The sequence below is a fragment of the Numida meleagris genome, chromosome 3 (genome assembly GCF_002078875.1).
Source record: "Numida meleagris isolate 19003 breed g44 Domestic line chromosome 3, NumMel1.0, whole genome shotgun sequence".
In the NCBI taxonomy this organism is placed as follows: domain Eukaryota; kingdom Metazoa; phylum Chordata; class Aves; order Galliformes; family Numididae; genus Numida; species Numida meleagris.
The window spans coordinates 41002540-41023173 of NC_034411.1; the positions used below are offsets into that span (position 1 = coordinate 41002540).

General features: G+C 35.7%; 1 protein-coding gene across 10 annotated transcripts in view; it reads right to left on the minus strand.

Annotated features, from left to right (window-relative positions):
* Positions 1 to 20634, minus strand: part of FAM120B (family with sequence similarity 120B) — a 92166-nt gene that overhangs the window by 57391 nt on the left and 14141 nt on the right. For all 10 annotated transcript variants that reach the window (XM_021390374.1, XM_021390375.1, XM_021390376.1 and 7 more), the window contains 2 exons: positions 15236 to 15408; positions 11372 to 11464 (listed from right to left, as the gene is read on the minus strand). In XM_021390374.1, coding sequence (XP_021246049.1) covers positions 11372 to 11464; positions 15236 to 15408 — 266 coding nt within the window. The remainder of the gene's footprint in view (positions 1 to 11371; positions 11465 to 15235; positions 15409 to 20634) is intronic.

The following is a 20634-nucleotide window of genomic DNA, read 5'->3' on the forward strand; positions in this document are numbered from 1 at the left end:
CAGGTTGCCCAGGGAGGTTGTGGATGCCCCGTCCCTGGAGGCATTCAAGGCCAGACTGGACGTGGCTCTGGGCAGCCTGGTCTAGTGGTTGGTGATCCTGCACTTGGCAGGGGGGTTGAGACTCGATAATCTTTGAGGTCCTTTTCAACCCAAGCCATTCTATGATTCTATGAATTTCCCATCTTCTAACTTAATGGCTGTGTACTGGATGACCATTCATACCTTTTTGTCATTTATTGACAGAGATACGCTCTTACTGTCCATTTTAATCCCACTGGTACCAAGGACGTAAAACAGCTGTTAGGACAGATTACTAATACCATATATAGATGCTGGATGCTATCTGGACCACAAATGTTTAAGGTAGAGATTTCAAATCTTTATTTTATTTTGCTCTAAAATCGCTAAGCATACATACAACACAAGTATGCAATTAACCCAACTTTCTTCAATGATGTTATTCACGTTAATGCAAAACATGCATACATATTTGGAGAACAAACATCCAAATGAGAATTTCAAAAGTTTTCCTTTTGATGGCAACATACAAAATAATAAAACATAGAAAAGGACTTTGAGGTTTCAGTTTGAATGACATCTCAAGCTGGAGATCAGTGTAGTACTGTCATTGATACCAGTTGTTCCTTAGTGAGTATGAAGTCCGAGCTAGCAATATAACCCTAGCTGTGCTCTCCAGCTTCAACAGAGGTAAGAAAGTCGCTGGTAACAGGTTTTACAGTTCCCTAGTCTTCACTGTCTAGGGGCAACAACCCAGAATTTTCCCCAAGAACTAACGTAATAGGTGGGAGGCTTTTTTTTTTTTAATGTAAATCAATATTGCTAAGACTGAGGCAAGAGCTATCACCAGTGATTTCTTTATTTTAATAAGACAGGAAATATATTCACTAAAGGGTAGTTTTTCTATTTTCTATGTCTGCTAATGAACAACAAAGAAAGTGAAAGCAGAGCAAGTCTGTAACAAGGAGCCCATGCACATGGCAAACCACAGAGTTGCTTTGCCATGGGAATGCTCACGACTGCTTGGTGTTTGCAATGCAAAGATGTCATGATGAGGATAAGTGGAAAATTCCAAAAGAAAAGAAGACTTGCCTTCCAGGGCATTACACCCTAGAGATTACTTCTTATTGGAAACTGTCTGTGCCTTTTGCTATTTTTATGAACTCAGGACCCCAGTGAATCATGTGAGATACACCCCTGTGATCCTGCTGCTGCTACTGCTACCATCAGCTGATAACATTTGTGTGAGAGTGACAGGGAGTGCGTGAGAACATCTTCTCTTAAGCCAGCTGCCTGTGTTGTGCTCCTGCTGCTGCTCCCACCAATACCAGCTCTCAATCCTCCCAGAATTTGGGGAAGAAAGGTTACATTTCCAATTTGCCAGCATTGATAGAAGACTGAGAAGAGAACTCAAAGTTCACAGTCCTCTAATGTCAGTGTAGCAGAGGTTATTGATATTGTGCTTAGAAGGCCTGAGCTGAACTAGATAACCCAATCTGAAAAGAGACAAATGCAGCAGTACCCACAAGACTAACGTCTAATGCTTTTTGTAACAATTTGAGAAATGTCTTTGCTAGAAGAGACATCATCAGAGAGCAATTTCATACCATGCTTTCTTCTGCTCTACAAACACAGTGCTTCAGCTGATGGACCTTGTAAGTTCAGTCTCGTAATTGTGCTCATGTGCACCCTCACTGACCACTGAGAGAGGCTTTGCAAGAAGGAAAGCGTTTTCTCACAGATGCAGTCTGCAAATCTAGACCAAAAGACTGTAATGTATTTCTAGCTGAAGATTTTTTACTCATGGGAAGAAATACATGCATAGATCTTATATACAATAAGAAAATTTTCAGTTCAAATAAAATTAATTAAATCATTAAAAAAATGAAGAAATCGTTTTCAGGATGTAAAAATACCTTGATGCTTTAAGACTTTTGATGCTTTAAGAAGTCTGAGTCTTCTTTGTGGATTCACAAATGTTTTCTTAATAGATGTATGAACTTCATCATTGTGCTTCAAAAGCAGCACTTCTGTGTGATATGAATATGGCAAAAACAAAAACCCACATATCTTTCACCGAGAATGGTGAAATTCTATCAAGTTTTGAGAGTTCCAATTCTGTTAAAAGGGTGAATAGCTTCTACCATGCATAAATTGTGATGGTAAGCATATGAGTGTGTCTAATGTCAGAAGAAACAAGGGACAGCCAGAAGTATACTCAGTGGTAAGCTGGTCTTCGCTTCTAGAAATCAGGACCAATAAATATATGGTAATAATTTCATATTTTTTATTTACACTACTTCACACCTCATCTGTACTCCAATGCACTAGATACCACATTTCATTTAAGAACTGGTTCCTTTAAGTAGGAATTTTAATAACATTCTGGGGACATACTTCATTAATCATTAATGTACATTTTTGCTACATTGAAACTTAAAGTTGTTCTTATACATTTTTTCCCCTCATTTGTTGCCTTCTTCCTGCAGTTAGGTTGAATATAAAAGATATGGATATGGACAACATTTAAAATGTTAATTTAAAAATAAATGGCTTTAAAAATGGCACAGAGCTTTTTCTTTCTCCTTTCCCTCAAAAGACTATTTTTATTTCTGTTATAAAAAGGAAAATGCAGCTCTCAAGGCCAGGTTAGTACTTGCTTATTTCTGGTTAAAAGTAATCAAGTGAAGAACAATAATTAAAAATCAATGAAATTTGATTCTGGCAATAAACTGCTGGAATTCACATGACGGTGATAAAAATCTAAGTACTTTTCCAGTTTAACCATTTCTTTTTAGACCCACTTGAACTCAGTGTATTACCAGTATATTACTTTGTGTATTACTGCCCTCAAACACATCTTAAAACATCAAATATTTACCATAGGCAATTTATGCTTGAGCAATAAAGGTAGCATGTAGATCCTATCTTAAGTTCTTGTCATTGAAAGAGTAAGGCTTAGCTTTGCCTGGGAGAGGTAATGCAAGCTGTGATTCAGACATAAGTAGATGAACTCTTAACTGTGACAGCTTCACTGAGGTTAAAATTTGCTACAGTGGAAAGAATCAATGAACAAATTTTTTCAACCTCAAGACAAGAGTCGTTTCCTGAATTCCAGATATTCCTGCTGTCAGCTCTTTGTATAAATTCCCAGTGCAAGTTGTCAAAAGATCCCCATGCACTGGAACTATATGCTCTGCTCTTGAGCAAAACATAAGCTCAACCAGTGCAACAGCAGTAAATGTAAGGAGTGTTATCAGAGATGATAACACTGACAAAACAGCATGTTTACTTGGCAGCAGTCAGCTTTGTGCAGTGGGTTGCTGGAAGTGTAGTAAGTACTCCACCTGCTTCCTTCACCTGTCCAAGTGAGAGGGGAGTTAAGTGCCTGTGTTTTGAAAACTTTACCAAGGTTTATTCTGATAAAAGATTATGGCTTAGTTTAAGCTCTTCCTGCTTAAAAAAGGCGGGTGCAAAGGAAAATGGGGACTGAAAAGAGGAGATCCTATGAGGGTATCTACTTGCAACAAAAACAAGAAAAACCAGTTCTTTAACGCTTCTAAAGTCTTCATAGTAAATATTTAGCAGTAAACAACCCAATTGTTCAGTGTTTATGTCTTGAAAAAGGTTTATTTACTGTGTTTTGTCAGGAGTTTGATGTAAAATGATACACCGTTATTTACATGCGGCCAAAAGCTCCAGTGAAGTCAACCTAAACAAAGCTTCAAAACTGCTTTTATATTTAAGCACCAGAGGTAATAACAACAAAAAATACTACTGCTAACCAACCTATGATCTGATAAAAGTCTCCTTCAGCTGCAGAAGGACTGCTTTTTAATTGCTTGTTTCATTTTCAAACATACCAATACTCATCAGCACTCTTAGTAGTGATTACAATAAAATCTAGCATAAATGAAATTTCTATGATGACAAATATCACACCAGTGAAAAAGTTCAGCCCTTTCAAGTTATTCACACAGTTATATCATGGACAGTACACTAGCACTTGCAGAAAGATTAAAATAGCATCACTTTTTGTATTATAACCACAATTGTGCTCAACTCTGATGTAAATGATTACTGTCCGTAATACATGTGATATTTTCAGAACATTCAGATAAACTCTGAATGACAGTCCTCAGGCTATGACCCAGCCAGCAGTCACATCCTTTCCACAGGAATGGATTCACTGGGGTTTTAACTCTTACCATCTTCAAACTTGCGCTTGAGTTTTTCTCCCATGTGTGTAGCAATGTCTCTGTCTCAACTGGAAGCCCTAATAATGTGATATCACATTACAGCTTCCTCCTCTGTTGGGATATTTAGAGTGTCCTCCTTCCTCTTTTTCCCTATTTAGAAAATCTGCAGTAACTTACTTCTTTCCTGTCTTATTCCTACATCACTGTCAAACATTCCTGAAAATAGCCAACATATTCAGAAGCCATTAGGAGATAGTAGAAAAAAATCAGTTTAAAGAACTGTACAGAAGTTCACCTTTCCCTCTCAGTTCCAGTAACTTCCTGTTGTAAACTCTCAAAGTCCAAATTTCTTCCACTCTCTTGCTTTCTGACACTCGTTCCGTATTTCTGTATTCTACTATGCACTGATGAGCACCTCTAGCAAAACACTGAAAATCAGGGGCTTCATTTGCCACCACCAGCATCTTAACCACAAGCCTAATCTAAAAATCTTATCCACACCTTACCTTAGCCCTTTCCCTTTGTTTAATTCTAGGACTGGTCCACGAAAAAGTTACAGGAGTAAAAAATTTGCCAGCAACACAACTGCTCAGCAGAACATACTTGGCTTCCTTTGCCACAGCAGCAGACTATACTGGTAAAACATAACAGGTTAGGTATACAACTGTTCTCACTGGAGTGTGCCACTCACCAGTGCCCTTTCTCATGGATGTTTTTCATACTGTATTGTGAAATGGTTGCTGTGGATTAAGACATCATTGCAACTACAATGAAATTTTGATAGGTGGGAGTTAATTAGCCAAGCTTAGAATTTACTTTCTCCCCGGAGTCAGAGTAGATGTTCAAGATCTACTTTGTTGTCTCATTGTATAACCATTCCCTCAAATCTGTTTTGAGTACACACTTTCTAGGGACCTGATCTATTTGTGACTGAAACCAACAGAAAGACCAATGAACTGTAGCAGAATTTAGATCTGGCATTGCTTGGCACATCTGAAGCTCTGTACCTTTCAGAAAGCTTATAACAATAGTTACTTAAGTCATGTCTAATATATAAGTTTTTTAAATGAAAGTGCCAATGAACCAAGATGGTTAATATAGGGAACTTCAAGAGAACAATCACTGTTTGCCAGTGTAATAAAGTGTTTTTTATCTCCTTTTTCCTGGCCGCCAACTCCCAGTTTCTTTGTATTGTAGAGCAGCTGCACAATTAGATTATTGATACTAAGGTTCACCTCTGAAGTGATATGTTCCAAGGTAAACAGTTCTGGCTAAAGGATTTTCAGGTGCTAAGTCAACATGTTGAGGAAGAAAAGAAATGATCTGCTTCTATGTCAGGACAAGCTTCAGGTCCAAGACAAATCAAACCACAGTTCAACGCAGCAGCATCTCAGATGATCTGTGAAAGGATCTGCCAACCTTCAGCTTGTAATCAAGTATATTCAAGATACTAGGAATCAATTTGTAATTAAGTTGCAGCAAAGCATCCACTTCCAGAAACCAATTTCTTCCGGAAAGGAAAAATTGCTATACAGGACTTGAAAAGTGCTAACTTTTGGTACAAAATTATCAACCCTATGTTACAGTTTAGATGAACACAAAAAATTAAAATTCAAGAGTCCGTGCAACCATACTATGCAACCATACTTTTAACTGAAGTGCCAGATTGCCTTTTACCTTAAACATCTTGAAAAAATCTTTATGCTATATAAAACCTGAAAGCAGTTCACAACCAAAACACTGCTGCTGTTTCCGTACTGTTGAAACTCTGGTAATAACCAGCATGACAGTAAAGAGGGAAACTCACAAGAAATGCAAGGCAAGTCCATGAAATTAAGGAAAAAAAATGCAAGATCATCTCTTCCACAAAAAGGAATGTAAAATCTCTGGTTTAAGGCACTTGCTCAAAATCTTGCTCAAAGATTTGCAAAGATTGCAGTGAACTGCCTCCAACTAAATAAATACATTTTTTCAGGAGGTAGAAGAGCTGATCTGGGCACGCTGGGGTTTGTTTCCGTGCCACTGACACGAAACAGACTTCACGCAGTTATGTGAATTCTGGTACTTGAGCTTATGTGAAATGTAAAAATCGCTCAGGGAAGCAGATTCTAATAATACTAATAAGTATACCCAATTTGGTAAAGAAAATGGTTGGGGAACAGGGGAGAGCAAAAATCTTGTCTGAAAGTTTAAAATGTTAGCCCAAGATTCTTTTTTCTTGTATTTTTATGAACCAACACCAGCAGAGAAAGGTAGAGACAGTTGTCTATACAACAGGACCAAGAGAACTTGAATTTCTTCAGAACTTCAAAAGATGATTCTGAAAATAGCAACAGAACTAGATAGGGGATTTTCAAGACATACTGCAAACACTGAGTAACTTCAGCTCCTGTGATATATTTGCACAGATGTTTAATACTGCACTTTTATTCCAGATTAGCTCAGAACACTGAGAAACGTGAAGGCTGCAGAAGATGAAAGAATGGGCTGGGAAGCAATGTTAAGACAGTAAATCACCTCAGCCCACCCCTGCTCCCCTCTGACCAGTTACAATTTCCCCTATCATCTTACAAACACTATTGTCAGATGCAAATTTTTGTGGGAATATAAAGCCCTGATTCACTAAAGCACTTGGGAATACATTAATACCAAAATACACAGATGAAAGCAGATACTGAATAAAATAGATTTATCAGGGAGATCTCTACAATATTCTTACTTTTATTTTATTTTTTCCTTAATCCAATAAGATGGCAAGTAAGTATTTTCATAGGGAACAGTCAGGGTCTCTCTCCTGATGAGAAACAATTTCTTTTTTTTTTTTTTAATAATTGTAGTTACAGATAGTGTATAAAGGTCATTCAGAGTCTGTCTGAAAATCATAGCATCTAATGGTTCTAACAAACGTAGCTTGGCCTGCCAAATAGGTCAGAAGACTTACATTCTGGAATGTTCAGAATCAGGTTATTATTTATGCTTTTCTGTTTGGATGGCAAGGAAGAAAAAAATACCAAGGTTAAAAATACAATATAATCTAAAATTTTTATAATTATTCTAAAACATACTATTTTATTTGCGTGAATGTGGCTAAGCATTTCTCAGGAAATACTGAGAGAAAATTATCTTGTGTAATATTCATATCATACTATTACCAAGCTAATTTTGCTTCTGTGACGCTGTACAACAGAAGATATCAGAACCTTCTACACAGATAAAATTATTCCTAAAGCTATTTTACCTGTTAAATTAGTTTGCTGAGGTTTTTTTTTTGTTGTTTTTGTTTTTAATTATTTAATTCCGAAATCTTATGAAGCAATGGTTGTTAGTGATTTTTGTGGAGGTTCATTTGCAACCAAACTGCAAAGACTCTCTGGAACTTATCATGTAAGATCTAAAATGTCTGTGCTTACTTCGTATCTGTAACACTTTTTAAATAACTGAAAACAATCCAACTACTGAAAGCACACATTTCAAGTCTGACTTTCTTACCTGTCATACACAGCCAAACAGACTCTTTTACCAGAGGGACAAAAGATATGACTGCTCCAAAGTAGATACTACGGCATAACTGGATGCATTACAGCAAAGCTGTCAGGAGCTTGCAGATGTTGTGAATTCCAGCAGTATGTGATGCCTACGTCCACCCATGCATCTGCTACTAACGTTTTGTTAGTGTTTTATGATATACATTTCACTTTTAGAAGCATTTACAGAACTCAAATTTCATCTATCAATTTCCAGGCATATTTGCTTTTTAACCAAGCTTTCCCAAGCAATCTTTGGCTGCAACTTTTGTGAAGATGTGATTCAAAACTTTCCACTACTGAAACAAATGTTTCATATGTTCCCATACTTGAAGAAATCCTAGAAGTGCATTATTTCTGTTTGTAACTCACCGTGGCCTCTCTTATTTGAACAGTATTCTAGATGTGTTTCAGGTGAAAGATGATCTATCTTTGCACTTGTGAAGAACCAGGGCTGGGACAATATAAGAAAAAACACTGCAAGCGGGACTGCTCGTGCCTCTTTTTCTCTACAATGGCTGCAAAGTTAGACTGATGGCTCTCTGGGCTCCCTGCCAGAACAACACACAGATTAAAATAGAAAGAAGGGAAATAGGCAACCTGGGGCCCAAAACTTAATTCTGACCTTATGTATAAGCACTACGGGAGGCTTGAGCAAAGCAGAACATTAATATACCATATAAGGGGTGCACAAGGAAACCAGATAAAAAAGAATGAATTTACAAAAGCTCTTGTCTATCACATGCACATTTTAGTATTTTGAAACCACTGATCTTGAAAAATAAACAAATCTTCATGTATAAATACTGATTAGTTACTTTCAGTGAATAGCATAATGTGCATTTGAGTGATATGTCCACAGGACAGTTTCTTTCAGTGTGGAGTAAACTCTGTTTTTTTTATGGCTTTAACCCATTTTATCCAAACCGCATCCCTTTCTATTTCATGAATTTGTAGGCTTATGGATCTCATTAACTATGAAATATGGATAGCATATCAGAAAGCAGATTTGGAAGTGAAGTCTGATGATCTCTTCACCATATGAGAAAATCGGGTTCTATTTACATTTTCTCTCATGTTAACAGTAGAATTTTTCCTCTGTTCAAATATATTCGCTAATGGATTCTTGCGCAGGAATAGAGCAAAATTATTCTGATCAAATTAACATTCTTCACATAATCATTTAGAAGGAGTAAACAATAACACTGTATTATTATTTAAAATGTAAAGACGAGTTCAAGATTACAAATGAGCAAGCATTTTCATGAAAATGTGTAGATGCTGCCCAAGTTTAACACAACTTCCTTGAAAGCTTTGTTATAAGTTCTTCCCAAGGGTCACATTTAACTTTTCAGAAGAGAAGAAAAAGTATGACAAGTAGATTAAATGGTACTCTTCTGTTTTCCTCCCATAAAACTCATATTTATTAGCTGTATACTTGAATCCTCTACCAATTTTAATCATAAATACCTAGAAAATCAAGTTAATAAATATCTATTGCAGAGTGATTTCACTTTTGAAAGTACCTGCGAATGGCAACAGTAACCCAATCCCAACATCATACTGCCTGCTTCGGTAGTGTTTCAGCAGAGCGCACGATACAGCATAATATCAGCTTCACGTGTCATGTACTTTTATGCCAGCTGATCTCCCATAAGCTTTGTGGGCAAACTGCAAAATTTTGTGAACAACTTTGAATTAGCAGAATGACTGCTGGAAAGTATTATGCATCAACTAATGTTACATGTTTGGATGCAAAGTAAGTATCCTAAACCACAATGTTAATGCATGAATGAACAAAGACATCCAATTCCAAGAGAACAAACTTCCAAGCACTTTAGAAGTAGGGGCATCTATAACTAATTGTTTCAATACTTCCTACTTATGCTTGGCTGCCTTCATGCTTTTACTACCACATCAGACTTCATAAAATAAATATCTGCTCAATGTTAAGTACATTGTGTGTAATGATGTCCTCAAGACAGACATAAATGTTAAATTTTTGCTGTTTTCCATATTGCTCTCATTTCAATGCTTTGGTTTTGTCATACAGTTCTAACATTCGATTACCTGCAGAACAAATTTGTGATGAATTTTAAAAAAAAAATTAAGACTGGATTTTATCTGTCAGAATGAGTCCAATAATCTAACTGGAATCACACTGTTTTTGTTATTTTGGTTTCCATGCATTAGAAACCAGCAGATAATAGCAGGAACAGTTGCATCAACATAAAGGATTTACTAAACTCTAACATGGCCTGTTTGGAGTAACATATAGTTCCCTGGAAACATAAACAAGATTTTCTGAGTGAAGGTGAATTGAAGTTCCTACCATTTCTAACACATCCTTACTTTTAAGTAAGCCCACAACTCAAATAGCCATTGATACATGCAGTCTGTGCTTTATACTGTTAATAACTTGAGTGCAGCCTCAAATTATGACTGAAAATACTCTTGCACAGATATTCAAAGAACTATTTAGATGATTCTACTACAGTAACTAAGAATCTGTTTTTCAAAATGTGAATTTAAGAAGATAGGAAAGGGGAAAAACACAGATTTGCACAGAACATATAAAAAATTTAAAATCTCCTGTATAATGGACAGTCATGAAACTTGGATCTTAACCGAGAATTCCTAACTCCATCCCTCAGTCTCTTGACTACACAGCATATGAAGGAGAGCACGCTGTTCCTCTGCAATCACTGTACAGAAGAAAAATGGTGCAATATAGATTTCCTTAACGGTTGTCAGTATCTTCAAAAATATTTTCAGTTTTACAGTTTGGTTCCAGTTATAAAAACAGATTGTAGAAGCCCTTGTAAATATTAAATAATTTTACATTTCTGCCTTTATCAATACACTGCTATTACTAACATGTCACAAGATGATCTTTACGTGATTGCTCAAATATGCAGTCTCCACATCTAGCTGTTTCCACAAACATCCATGATTACGTAACCCATACAGTTTCTGCTGTCTTTTCATTCCCTGCTACCCACTTACTAATAAAAAATAAGAAATAAAATATCCAACACTATGTTAGAAAAGATTTATGGACAGATCATAAGCTCTAAGAGATTAGACTAGACCACATCTACATGGAAAAGAAAAAATAGTACTCCATAACTCAATATTATAGTCCAGAGTGATCCAATAGGTCTTCGCTACAATGGGGCCACACTAGGTAATGACATGTTTTCTGGCTGGCTTTATATTCTGCCACAAACAGTAATACCAGATTCTATTTAACGTAGTGATTTTCAAACAACTGATATTCTGAAACACCGTCCTTCTAAGGAAATAAAAAATGAAGCAATGTTGCAGGATAAGATTCACCATTAAAATTTTCCATCATCTACACATCCAGAAGCCAAGTGAGGCAGAAACCTGAGACTCATTCCTTCACCCTAGGAACCCAACCACTAGAGAATATCCTTTCTATTTTTTTTCCCACATGATTAACAAACATAAATATTTACATGAACTGTAGTACTAAAAGTCTATGTGTTTACCACCACATTCAGTTCCCATATCTGAAAAAAAATTAAAGCTGAAATATACTGGGGGGGGGAATTATCTCAGAGTTTTTGTGAACATTGTCTGTTACTCAGTTATTCCAATCAGTACCTGCAAACGTGCCAGTTCAGCAGCTGACTTTCCTCTGAGGCAGAGAACGAGTGCCACAAATGCATTTAAGTCTTCTAGAGAGAGACTAGTGACCTAGAATAAATGAAAAAGTAACACATTATTTGAAGGCTCTGAAGAAAAACTTTCTCAAAATTGGCTCTTTTTTCTCAAGTACATCAAACTTAAATCAAAGTCGTCATGGAGTTATGACAACCATGAATTCACTGTCAAGGAAAAAAGCGTTTAAATGGAACAAAATACTTAGTTTCATCATTTGAATGAAGAGCATAGCTAACTATATCTGTGTATAGCCATAATTTATAACTGTATAACCTGTATATAACTGTATAACCTGTGTATACACATAATTTCCACATGCTAAACAAAATGCCCACTCTTCACATATTCTCTTCTCCTATTCCTTTGGAGTTTCTTAATAACAGGAAATTTCTTCGTACCCACTATGAGAAACATAGTAAAAATGGATTAACAAATTGCTCTGTAATAAAAACTGCCTCAAGCCACAGATTTCACAACCATTAGGATTTATTCAAATGCGTACATGGTTACCTGTTGAAAACTAAAAAAAAAAAACCAAACCAAAAAATCTAAACTATTTCAATTTCCTATTTTAAACTAAATTTCACGATTAAAAAAAACAACACAACAGGATTTTTGTTGTTGTTGTTACATATTGATGTGGGAACAACTCAAGACCGTAATAAAACTAAATCTGAAAAGCTCAAGTAAGAAAACATGAAGGAAAATTCTGAATTCATACAATAGTTCACTCAAATATTTCTACCCAAAAAAGGAGTATAAAGGGTATTTGCTGTTGTGAAAAGGCATTTGGGGGCTCTCTGGATGCACATGGTCACCTGAGGAGAAAGACAGAGCCTCTGTACCAGGCAGACTGACTCCCTGATTGTACTAATTCTGATCATCTACTTCCTCTGTATGAACAATGTAAATTATATATGTGCTACAAGGCAACGTATCTGTTACAATTGTTGAGACTAAAAAGAGGGCTCTAAATGAGATCCACCAAGCATTGAAACTCACTATCAATTGGAAACTGAGGGAAAGTGTCTCTTGCAGAACAGGGGAAATGCTCAGTGAGGGATTGCAGTATAGGTAAGAGGCTGTAAGGCCCACAACTCTGCATTGCCCATCTTTTAAGGGTTTGATTTTCAGGGAATGTTGTGCATATCCCATTTCAATTCCCTTAGAAGTTTCTATTAATACTAATATAAATTACAAACTAACAGGAAGAAATGAATGAGAAAAATAACCAAAAATACTGATGTAAATCAATAGGGAAAAGAAACACTAAGAAGACATCTATGATTACTTCATTCATTTATTTGCTTAAGAAGAGCAACCCTCAAGATATAAATTATTCAACCACTACTGAGAATTGTTTTGTTGTGTTTTTGTTTTTTAATCAGATCTTACTACTTATCTCATTGTAAAATCTTTCCCTCTGTATGAAGTTATTAAAACTTGGAAAAAGCATGAGAATGTAAGGGATATCACAGAAGATTTAAGCTTCCAAATGTTTAGTATTCATTAACTCCACATGGCTGCTAAGATCTGATGATGGGCCTACCTTATCCTGTATTTCAGCTCAGGTGTCACCTTTGTGTAGGTGGCAACAAACCTGTGAATTTTATACACTCCAGTAATAGAAATTTCATCTACAGAGCAATTCTTGCACAATTCTGTCCTAAGAAAAAGAAATCAAAGATTTCTTTCAAATTCAAGAGGAAAAAAATAAAGCCCCCAAAAAAGCAGCATCAGCAAAAATTTTACAAATACCAAAACACTTCCTCAGAGAAATACTTCATTCAGTATCACAGCCTGGTGAGTTCTCACACTGGCATTGCCAGATTTCTTCTAAAAGTATAAAAGCTCAAAATGTAAATGTTTCTATTTCCCCTTTCTGTGGAGGCTCTACAGTTTGATCTCTGAAGTCATTCACTCCTTTTTCCATTTTCAAAGATGGACCTATGGACCTATTGTCATTTTTTCCCCACTATTTTGTCCTCAATTTGGAGGATATTTGAAAATTACCCTCACTGAAAAGAGTGCTCTTCAAATCAACACTTTCTTTATGCTGTTACGATGCGAATTTTGTGGAAGCTTGGGTAGTCACTATCCTGATTCCTACAAAAAACAGTTTTAGGTTAGACTGAATGACAACAAATGAAACTGTTATGAAGTTTAATTCTCCCTCATATGACCCGAGGGAAATGATGTTTAGCCTGCCCCAAGGCAACCTAAAACTACGCAGCTTAAATCACCGCTGGATTAACAATCCACCTTAGCTCTTTAATACAAGTGCAAGACTAAAGTGTGAAGACAAGAATTAGACCACAGTTAGACATTGTTTTCTCAGCTATAAAAACAAATGGAAGCACTACTCTCAACTCAAAGTGCGGTTGCTGACACTTACTCTTGTTCTTCCTTTCAGACACCCCAAGAAAACAAATGGACAACATCAGAACACTAAACAACTAAGCAATGAAACACATTTTAATCCAAATCAGATCACTAGTCTGGTTCACAGGGTAGATTATACCTGTGCAACTCAGAGGGCAGAAGATAATCATGAAAATGGGGACACGTATTGCAAAACTGGCACTGCCATGAAAACATTCCATCAGCTGGCATGATCTCTTCGCTGTTCTTCTTGAAAACAAGAGCCACAAAACTATTTCCTCTTTTTTTAATATTGGTTATTGGATAATAAGTTCTGAAGACCACATCCCTAAATGGGATTTCTTCCATTTTATTAATATTCTCTGTTCAAGACTTCACTTTTCTGTAGGTGATCTATCCTGTTACTTAACTTCATAATCCTACTAAAGAAAACATTCTCAAATAATCATACTATGGGAAGGTATACAGAATAGCATGAAAAATAAAAGGAACAGTGAAAACGCGTATCATATCCAAACATGAAAAAAAAATTAAACTATGTGTTTAAAGTTAAGTACATTATATTTATCTTGCTGCAGTGAAATGGTAAGGCATGAAATGTAGTTTCATGACTTTGATCTTCAAAAAATCTTTCCATTAATATTCTGCTATACAAACATTAAAGAAAAAAAGGAGCTGTATAGATCATTTGTTTAATTCCCATACATACTGCCTCAATGCGTCATCTAAGACTGAGCAAACATATATATGAAGAAAAAAAACAACAGAAAACCTAGAGAGAATCTGTTTTCACTTATTACAAACCAGTATAATTCTGTTATTAAGACAAAACAAGTCTAAAAAAGCAAAACAAGGGATGAAACGCAGTTCACTGTTAGTAAAAGTGCAACAGAGCTCTGTTCTAACTAGTTCTAACAGAACTAGTGATCATCTATTACTCAGACTTAATGAGAAGAGCTATATCCTTAATTCTGACATGGAGTAGATTACACGCTGGTGTTAAAAAGTAGTGAGAGCCAACTAAATACTTATACTGTCTGTTTGCACAGCCTGCATGTCACCCGAGGGGATGTCTTCTTTTGGTGACATTATGGAAACACTAAGAAAAGCTTTAATTTTCAAACAAGTCCCCAAAAGGGTGGAAAACTCCTCCATTTACTCTCTCTCTGTTAAAATGCCCAAGGGGCTTTGTCATGGACACACGAGAGTTACAATGAACTACTAAAAAAAGTGTTTCTTAAACAGGATGGTGCATGTCAAATGGAGTAATTAAAATGCTGCAATGCATTATTATTGTATTTGATCAACTATGCCTCCAGTAATGATAATGAGAAAAATTGTCCACAGGCCAGCAAGAAAGTTTACTAGTCAATCACACCTATACGGGCTGACAGCTGAAGAAACAGTAACTGTCCTGGTTACCTGCAGCATAAGGTAGGTCAGCAAGCAGCAGAACGCTGCAACAGGTGCTTCTAGAGCTTGGAGCTCTTCCATCACATCCTGAAGGTGAAAGCATGCCAGAAATGTACTGTACCGTTGCTTTTCCATGTCAGGTCCTTTGGCAAACCACAGTGTTTTCAAATTAGGTGTTCCGCCTACAAAAGAAATCCATTATTTTATCTTGGCAGCAACAAGATAAAACATGCATTCCTAATTACAATTTGAAATGAAACTACTGATCTGCTTTTGGCACTTGCAAGGACCACAGAGTGACAGTAAAATTAATTTGACATAACTTGGCATCTGAAAAAAAAAAATAAGGCTTTTAATTCAAACAAATTGTATTGAAAGGTGAGCTACAGGAAAGAAGGGGACAGACTCTTTAGAAGAGTCTGTTGTGACAGAACAAGAGAAAATGGTTTCAACTTAAAGATGGCGGATTTAGGTTGGATATAAGGAAAAAGTCTTTTACAGTGAGGGTGGTGAGGCACTGCAACAGGTTGCCCAGAGATGTGGTTGATGCACCGACCCTGGAGACTTTCAAGGTGAGGCTGGATCAGGCCCTAGGTAACATGATTTAGCTGTGCATGTCCCTGTTCACTGCAGGGGTGTTGAACTAGATAACCTAGTTGGAAGGTCCCTTCCAACTCTAAGGATTCTATGATTCTATGGATATAGTAACATTTAAGAAGAGTGGACTGAATTCAACTGTTACAGTACACAACCTTGAGACAACAAACATTTACCCTTTGCAAGAATAAAGTATGGCTTTAATGTGTCCTTTTCCCTGCTCCCCAAGAGCATTAGGTGAAGTTAGTTTCATCAAAAAACAGTGATTCAGCAGGATATAACAATGTCTCTTTCTTTTTTCTCCTAGTGACAGTGCATTGGACTCCCTTAAGGGATGCCAGAATTTCCTTTCTCCTAACCACCTTCTTTTAAGGAACAAACTGGCCACTTATGCCATTTTGCTGGCAAAAAACAGAGGCTGCACTCAACAGAACGCTGTGCTGGCATAATTATTCTGCAGTAAGTTCGCTAGCAAGTTTTGGGAAAAAAAAAAAATCGAAACTATCTGGCACTTTGTACTCCCTAGGCTAACATACAAAACATTACTGCAAACACATGTAAAACAACACTCATTGGTGATGCATAATATATCTTTCCAGGCTTTCCTATTTCCCATTCACCACAGTGTCTAAATCTTTAATATTTACCCCCCATTACCATCTTCCAACTTGTGATGTGCTATCTACTGAAAAATTTGTTCCCTATTTAAATTAAATTAATCCGTTATCAAAATAAACACTAATGCACATGAAATAACAGAACAGATAATGGTTATGCCTAAGAATCCCAGTTAATGACAGAATCCTACCATAAAGCACAGCTGCTTCTGTAGATAAATAACAGAGGTGTAAATTTTAAATGTGGACCAATTAAGCTGCATTTGGTAACACCTTTTTTTTTTTTTTTTTTTTTTTGAGATGTGCAGCTGCTGTAGTCCAGCTAGGAACACTTGGTGATAATAAATTGTTCCAGTGACAGGGTGCTGAATCTATATAGATTATGTTTATTTAGCCAAGATAGCTCATTAACCAAATGGTACTAATTCTTCAGAGAAGGTGAAAGTAGAAAGTTTTTAGTATTTGCTTTCTTCATCTCCCCAGTGCACATTTATTTTACTGTTTAAGACCAACTTTCCCACCCAAAGTTTTAACTGTGTAAAGAACTGCCACTGTACAAACTGTAGGATTTTGTAGGAAAAAATGCGTAGTACATAAAAAAAATAAACAACAAAACACAATAACAATAGCTTGATTTGGATTAGAAATGTAGGTTAATGATATCACAAACACTGGTGGTGAGAAGACTGGTATGGACAGCATGATACAGCTGGTTTAGATAGTGGTAACAGTTACATTAAGGAAATAAAAAAAAGCAGAGTGAATTTCAAGAAGAAATGCAAAGGCTACGTGCATAAAAACAAAACAAAGCCAACTTCTCCTACCAAGGTTAAACAAATGTAAGGTGCATGACAACTTTTATGTAGGTAAACTCAAAAAGTTTTGATGGCTTCTGCTTTCCCAGAGGTTCACGTTCAGCTGCGTGAGGCGAAACTCCAAGAATCAGTTCTCTTTCTGACTGCACTTTTTAAAAATGAATTGCATCCAGGGGTATACCTAATAATAGAAATTTTTCTTTCTTCAGAGTAAAACCATGAACTACATCAATAATCAAGACTACATATCTATATTGAGAGAGCTCAACAAAAAATTCAAGACATCTCTTCCATAAACAGTTCCTTATACTTTAAGAAGTGAATTTGACTTGCGCCTGGGAAAAAGAGGTACTGATGAATTATGAGTTATTTACTCTGGGAAAGAAAACTTGACACTATCTCCTTTTGGCACATACCACCAAAGGCATTATTTTTTTTGAAGGAGTCTTGATGCATTCTACAAATAATTAAATTCCATGTCATAAGCAAGAGAGCCATTTATTAACCCTTAAATGAAAGATAAGTAAAGCAAACAAATACACTGAAGTTTAATGATTCCCTCAGGTCCACGTGCACAGTCAACAGATCTAAGATTCATATAAAGTAGATCCACCAACAGATTTCTGCTCTAGTTTAAATCTTACGATGTACTTTGCAGCAATTGGAAAACAATCCTGAAAGAGAAAATTACTAGGACAAGAATGAGAAATATTTTGCTTTCTTAACACATCTAAACATTTACGAAATTAACTTTAAAACAACAACAACACAAGTGAATAGCAAAAGGGAGAGAAACAGAGCAAAAAGTACTTAAAATATAACTGATACATCTTTACAGTAAAGATTAGTCATGAGAAAGTTATTTATCCTATTTGGGTCATAGAAATCATAAGGTCCTATGAACTACAATAAGGGACTCAAACACTGCATATGCTTACGGTTATTCTCAACATACACTAAACTGTGTGAAAACTGTATTTAGCAGTATATAAACTGTAGTCCTTGGGCACGCCCAGAAAGGGAACATCACAAAGAACTCCATGGAAGTCAAATGGTAGCACTTGCATAAATACAAACACGGTCAAACAACAAGTGAGAGAAAAATAATTTGCAATTTTTTTTCCCTTTTTATTCATACATTTAAATACACTGTCATCATGAAAAATATTTCATTTGTTTGAACTTCTATAACTGATTTATGAAGATGCATTGCATTCAAAATGCATTAACACTATGATATCGTTGAATATTGGGCTTATACAAAAGTGACTCTCACATTCTTACCTTAACTTATTCTTAACTTAAATAATATTATCATGTTGTATATGAACATAAATGTATAATATTAACTGTTTACATCTGTTTGAAGTAGTGACTGTTGACATTTCACCTTATAACACCGGTAGCAAAACACCAACATTTCACTGTTTTACATGCTCATGTAAACGGTGAGCAACAAAACTAAGATTATAAAAACATACTGGACAATGCTCAGTGTACAGGAATGCTCAGTATTTACATGTGATCAACCTTGGACAACTCTAAAGATGCTAGAAACCCAAATGACAATTAAAGTAGAATTCAGGAAACAGTATCTGAAAAAATGTAATTTGAATACGAGCATACTCATGACATATTCCTGCAAGGTACAATGATTAGAAGACTGAAAGTAAATCCAGATTCCTACAGGATAAAGTAGTCTACATACATAACCAGCTACAATAATCCTACATACTTCCAGAAATAAAATGAAATGCAAAAATCCATACGTTTCCAGTAAAGATTTTAAAACTTTGTTCCATAATAAACTGTACAGACATCAAATTCTGTTTCACACAAAAACTGCTCACACATTATGTATGTTAAACAGTAATTTCTTAGATCATAGATTTTTAAACGAAATTCATTTCTCAGACACATTTTTTTATATCACTTTAAGTAATGCTCTGTCAGTGTGTGGGAAACATCACAATCACACTCATTCAGATGAAAGGAAACATTCCAGAAGGGAGAAAGAGAAACAGAATAAGAGCAAGCAATTCAGAAGATTATCTCAAGAAAAATGCATGTACATAATAAACACTGTAATTTAAATGTATTTTAAACTATCATTTTACAGCCCTTAGGATTCAATGTTTCATTTAAAAAAGCTAATATTCAATATATCACCAGCTTTTCAGCAAGCTTTTCAGATTCAAGACAGTTCTACTGTTTTATACACAAAAAATCCAGGTACTTGTGGAAACACTTTTTCTTTTTTTAAGATAAATGTGAAATTTATAATATTTCATGAAGCACAATTCAAAATCCATACCAAATATTCTTTCTTCAGACTTTTTAATCCAAATCAAATACAAGAGTCAAGATTTGCTATTTATTCTCAGTACACTTCTAAAGTAGTTATTATGATGCTATTATTTTTTCCCTCAAGAGATTAAACAAAGATCTTCCCCAGATTGAATGCACCTGTGATTTTTCAAACGTTTCCTAAGGTTTCTTGTCTTTTTTTTGAGTAACCTGATCTTGATTGACAGCTTTGAACTCTAACTAGCTTCCCTTAAAAACTTCTTTAAATGTAGCTCTAAATGTGATCCCTGTCTGAAAAATGTGATGCGCTGCAGAGAACCTTATTTGGTGAATTAGAAATACATGCTGTGGAAAATAAAAGATGCATGAGCGAATGTAAGGCATACAAATATGGACTGCAAAAATTTTAGAAAAATATTTGTTCGCTGAAGGAATGACAACAGAGCACTAAAAATAAACACTAAAGTCCTCCACCCCCTTTTTAATAGTCTGCTAGAACAGTCTTTCATTACCGAGTTAGTAAAGATTATGTCTCCAAAGACAATGTTTTTACAAACTCCTGATATGCAGCTGCCGTACACAAACAAACTCAAAGTAATTTGAAATCCTGTTTATTGTCAACACGAAGGTGGGTTCTGTGTGTAGTATGTTTGCAGAGCAGTAAAATCGGAGTACATTCCTCCCCAAGAAAGGAAGAATGTACTATATTACCTAGGAAGAAAAATTTCACAGCAATAAATAGCATATATTTACTATGTAATCAGAGAGTAACTACATAGAAATCATTTATACTTCGCTGAGTTTGTTTGTTTTACAGCTCCATGCTCTCACACCATTACATGCTGAAATAAAACAGTTCGTCAGGATGGGCAAATCAGTTTTTACCCTGCCTATTCATATCCATTTGGAAAATTTCACAATGATTTCATGCCATCATCAAGTCAATTAGATAATCACTCTGCTAATAACATATTGGAGCTACTGGGCAGTGAAATTATTCTGTATCAAATGAAGGGCTCGTTTGTACTTTGTTTATATAACTCAATTCTTTCCAAACACGTCCTTTCAAAAG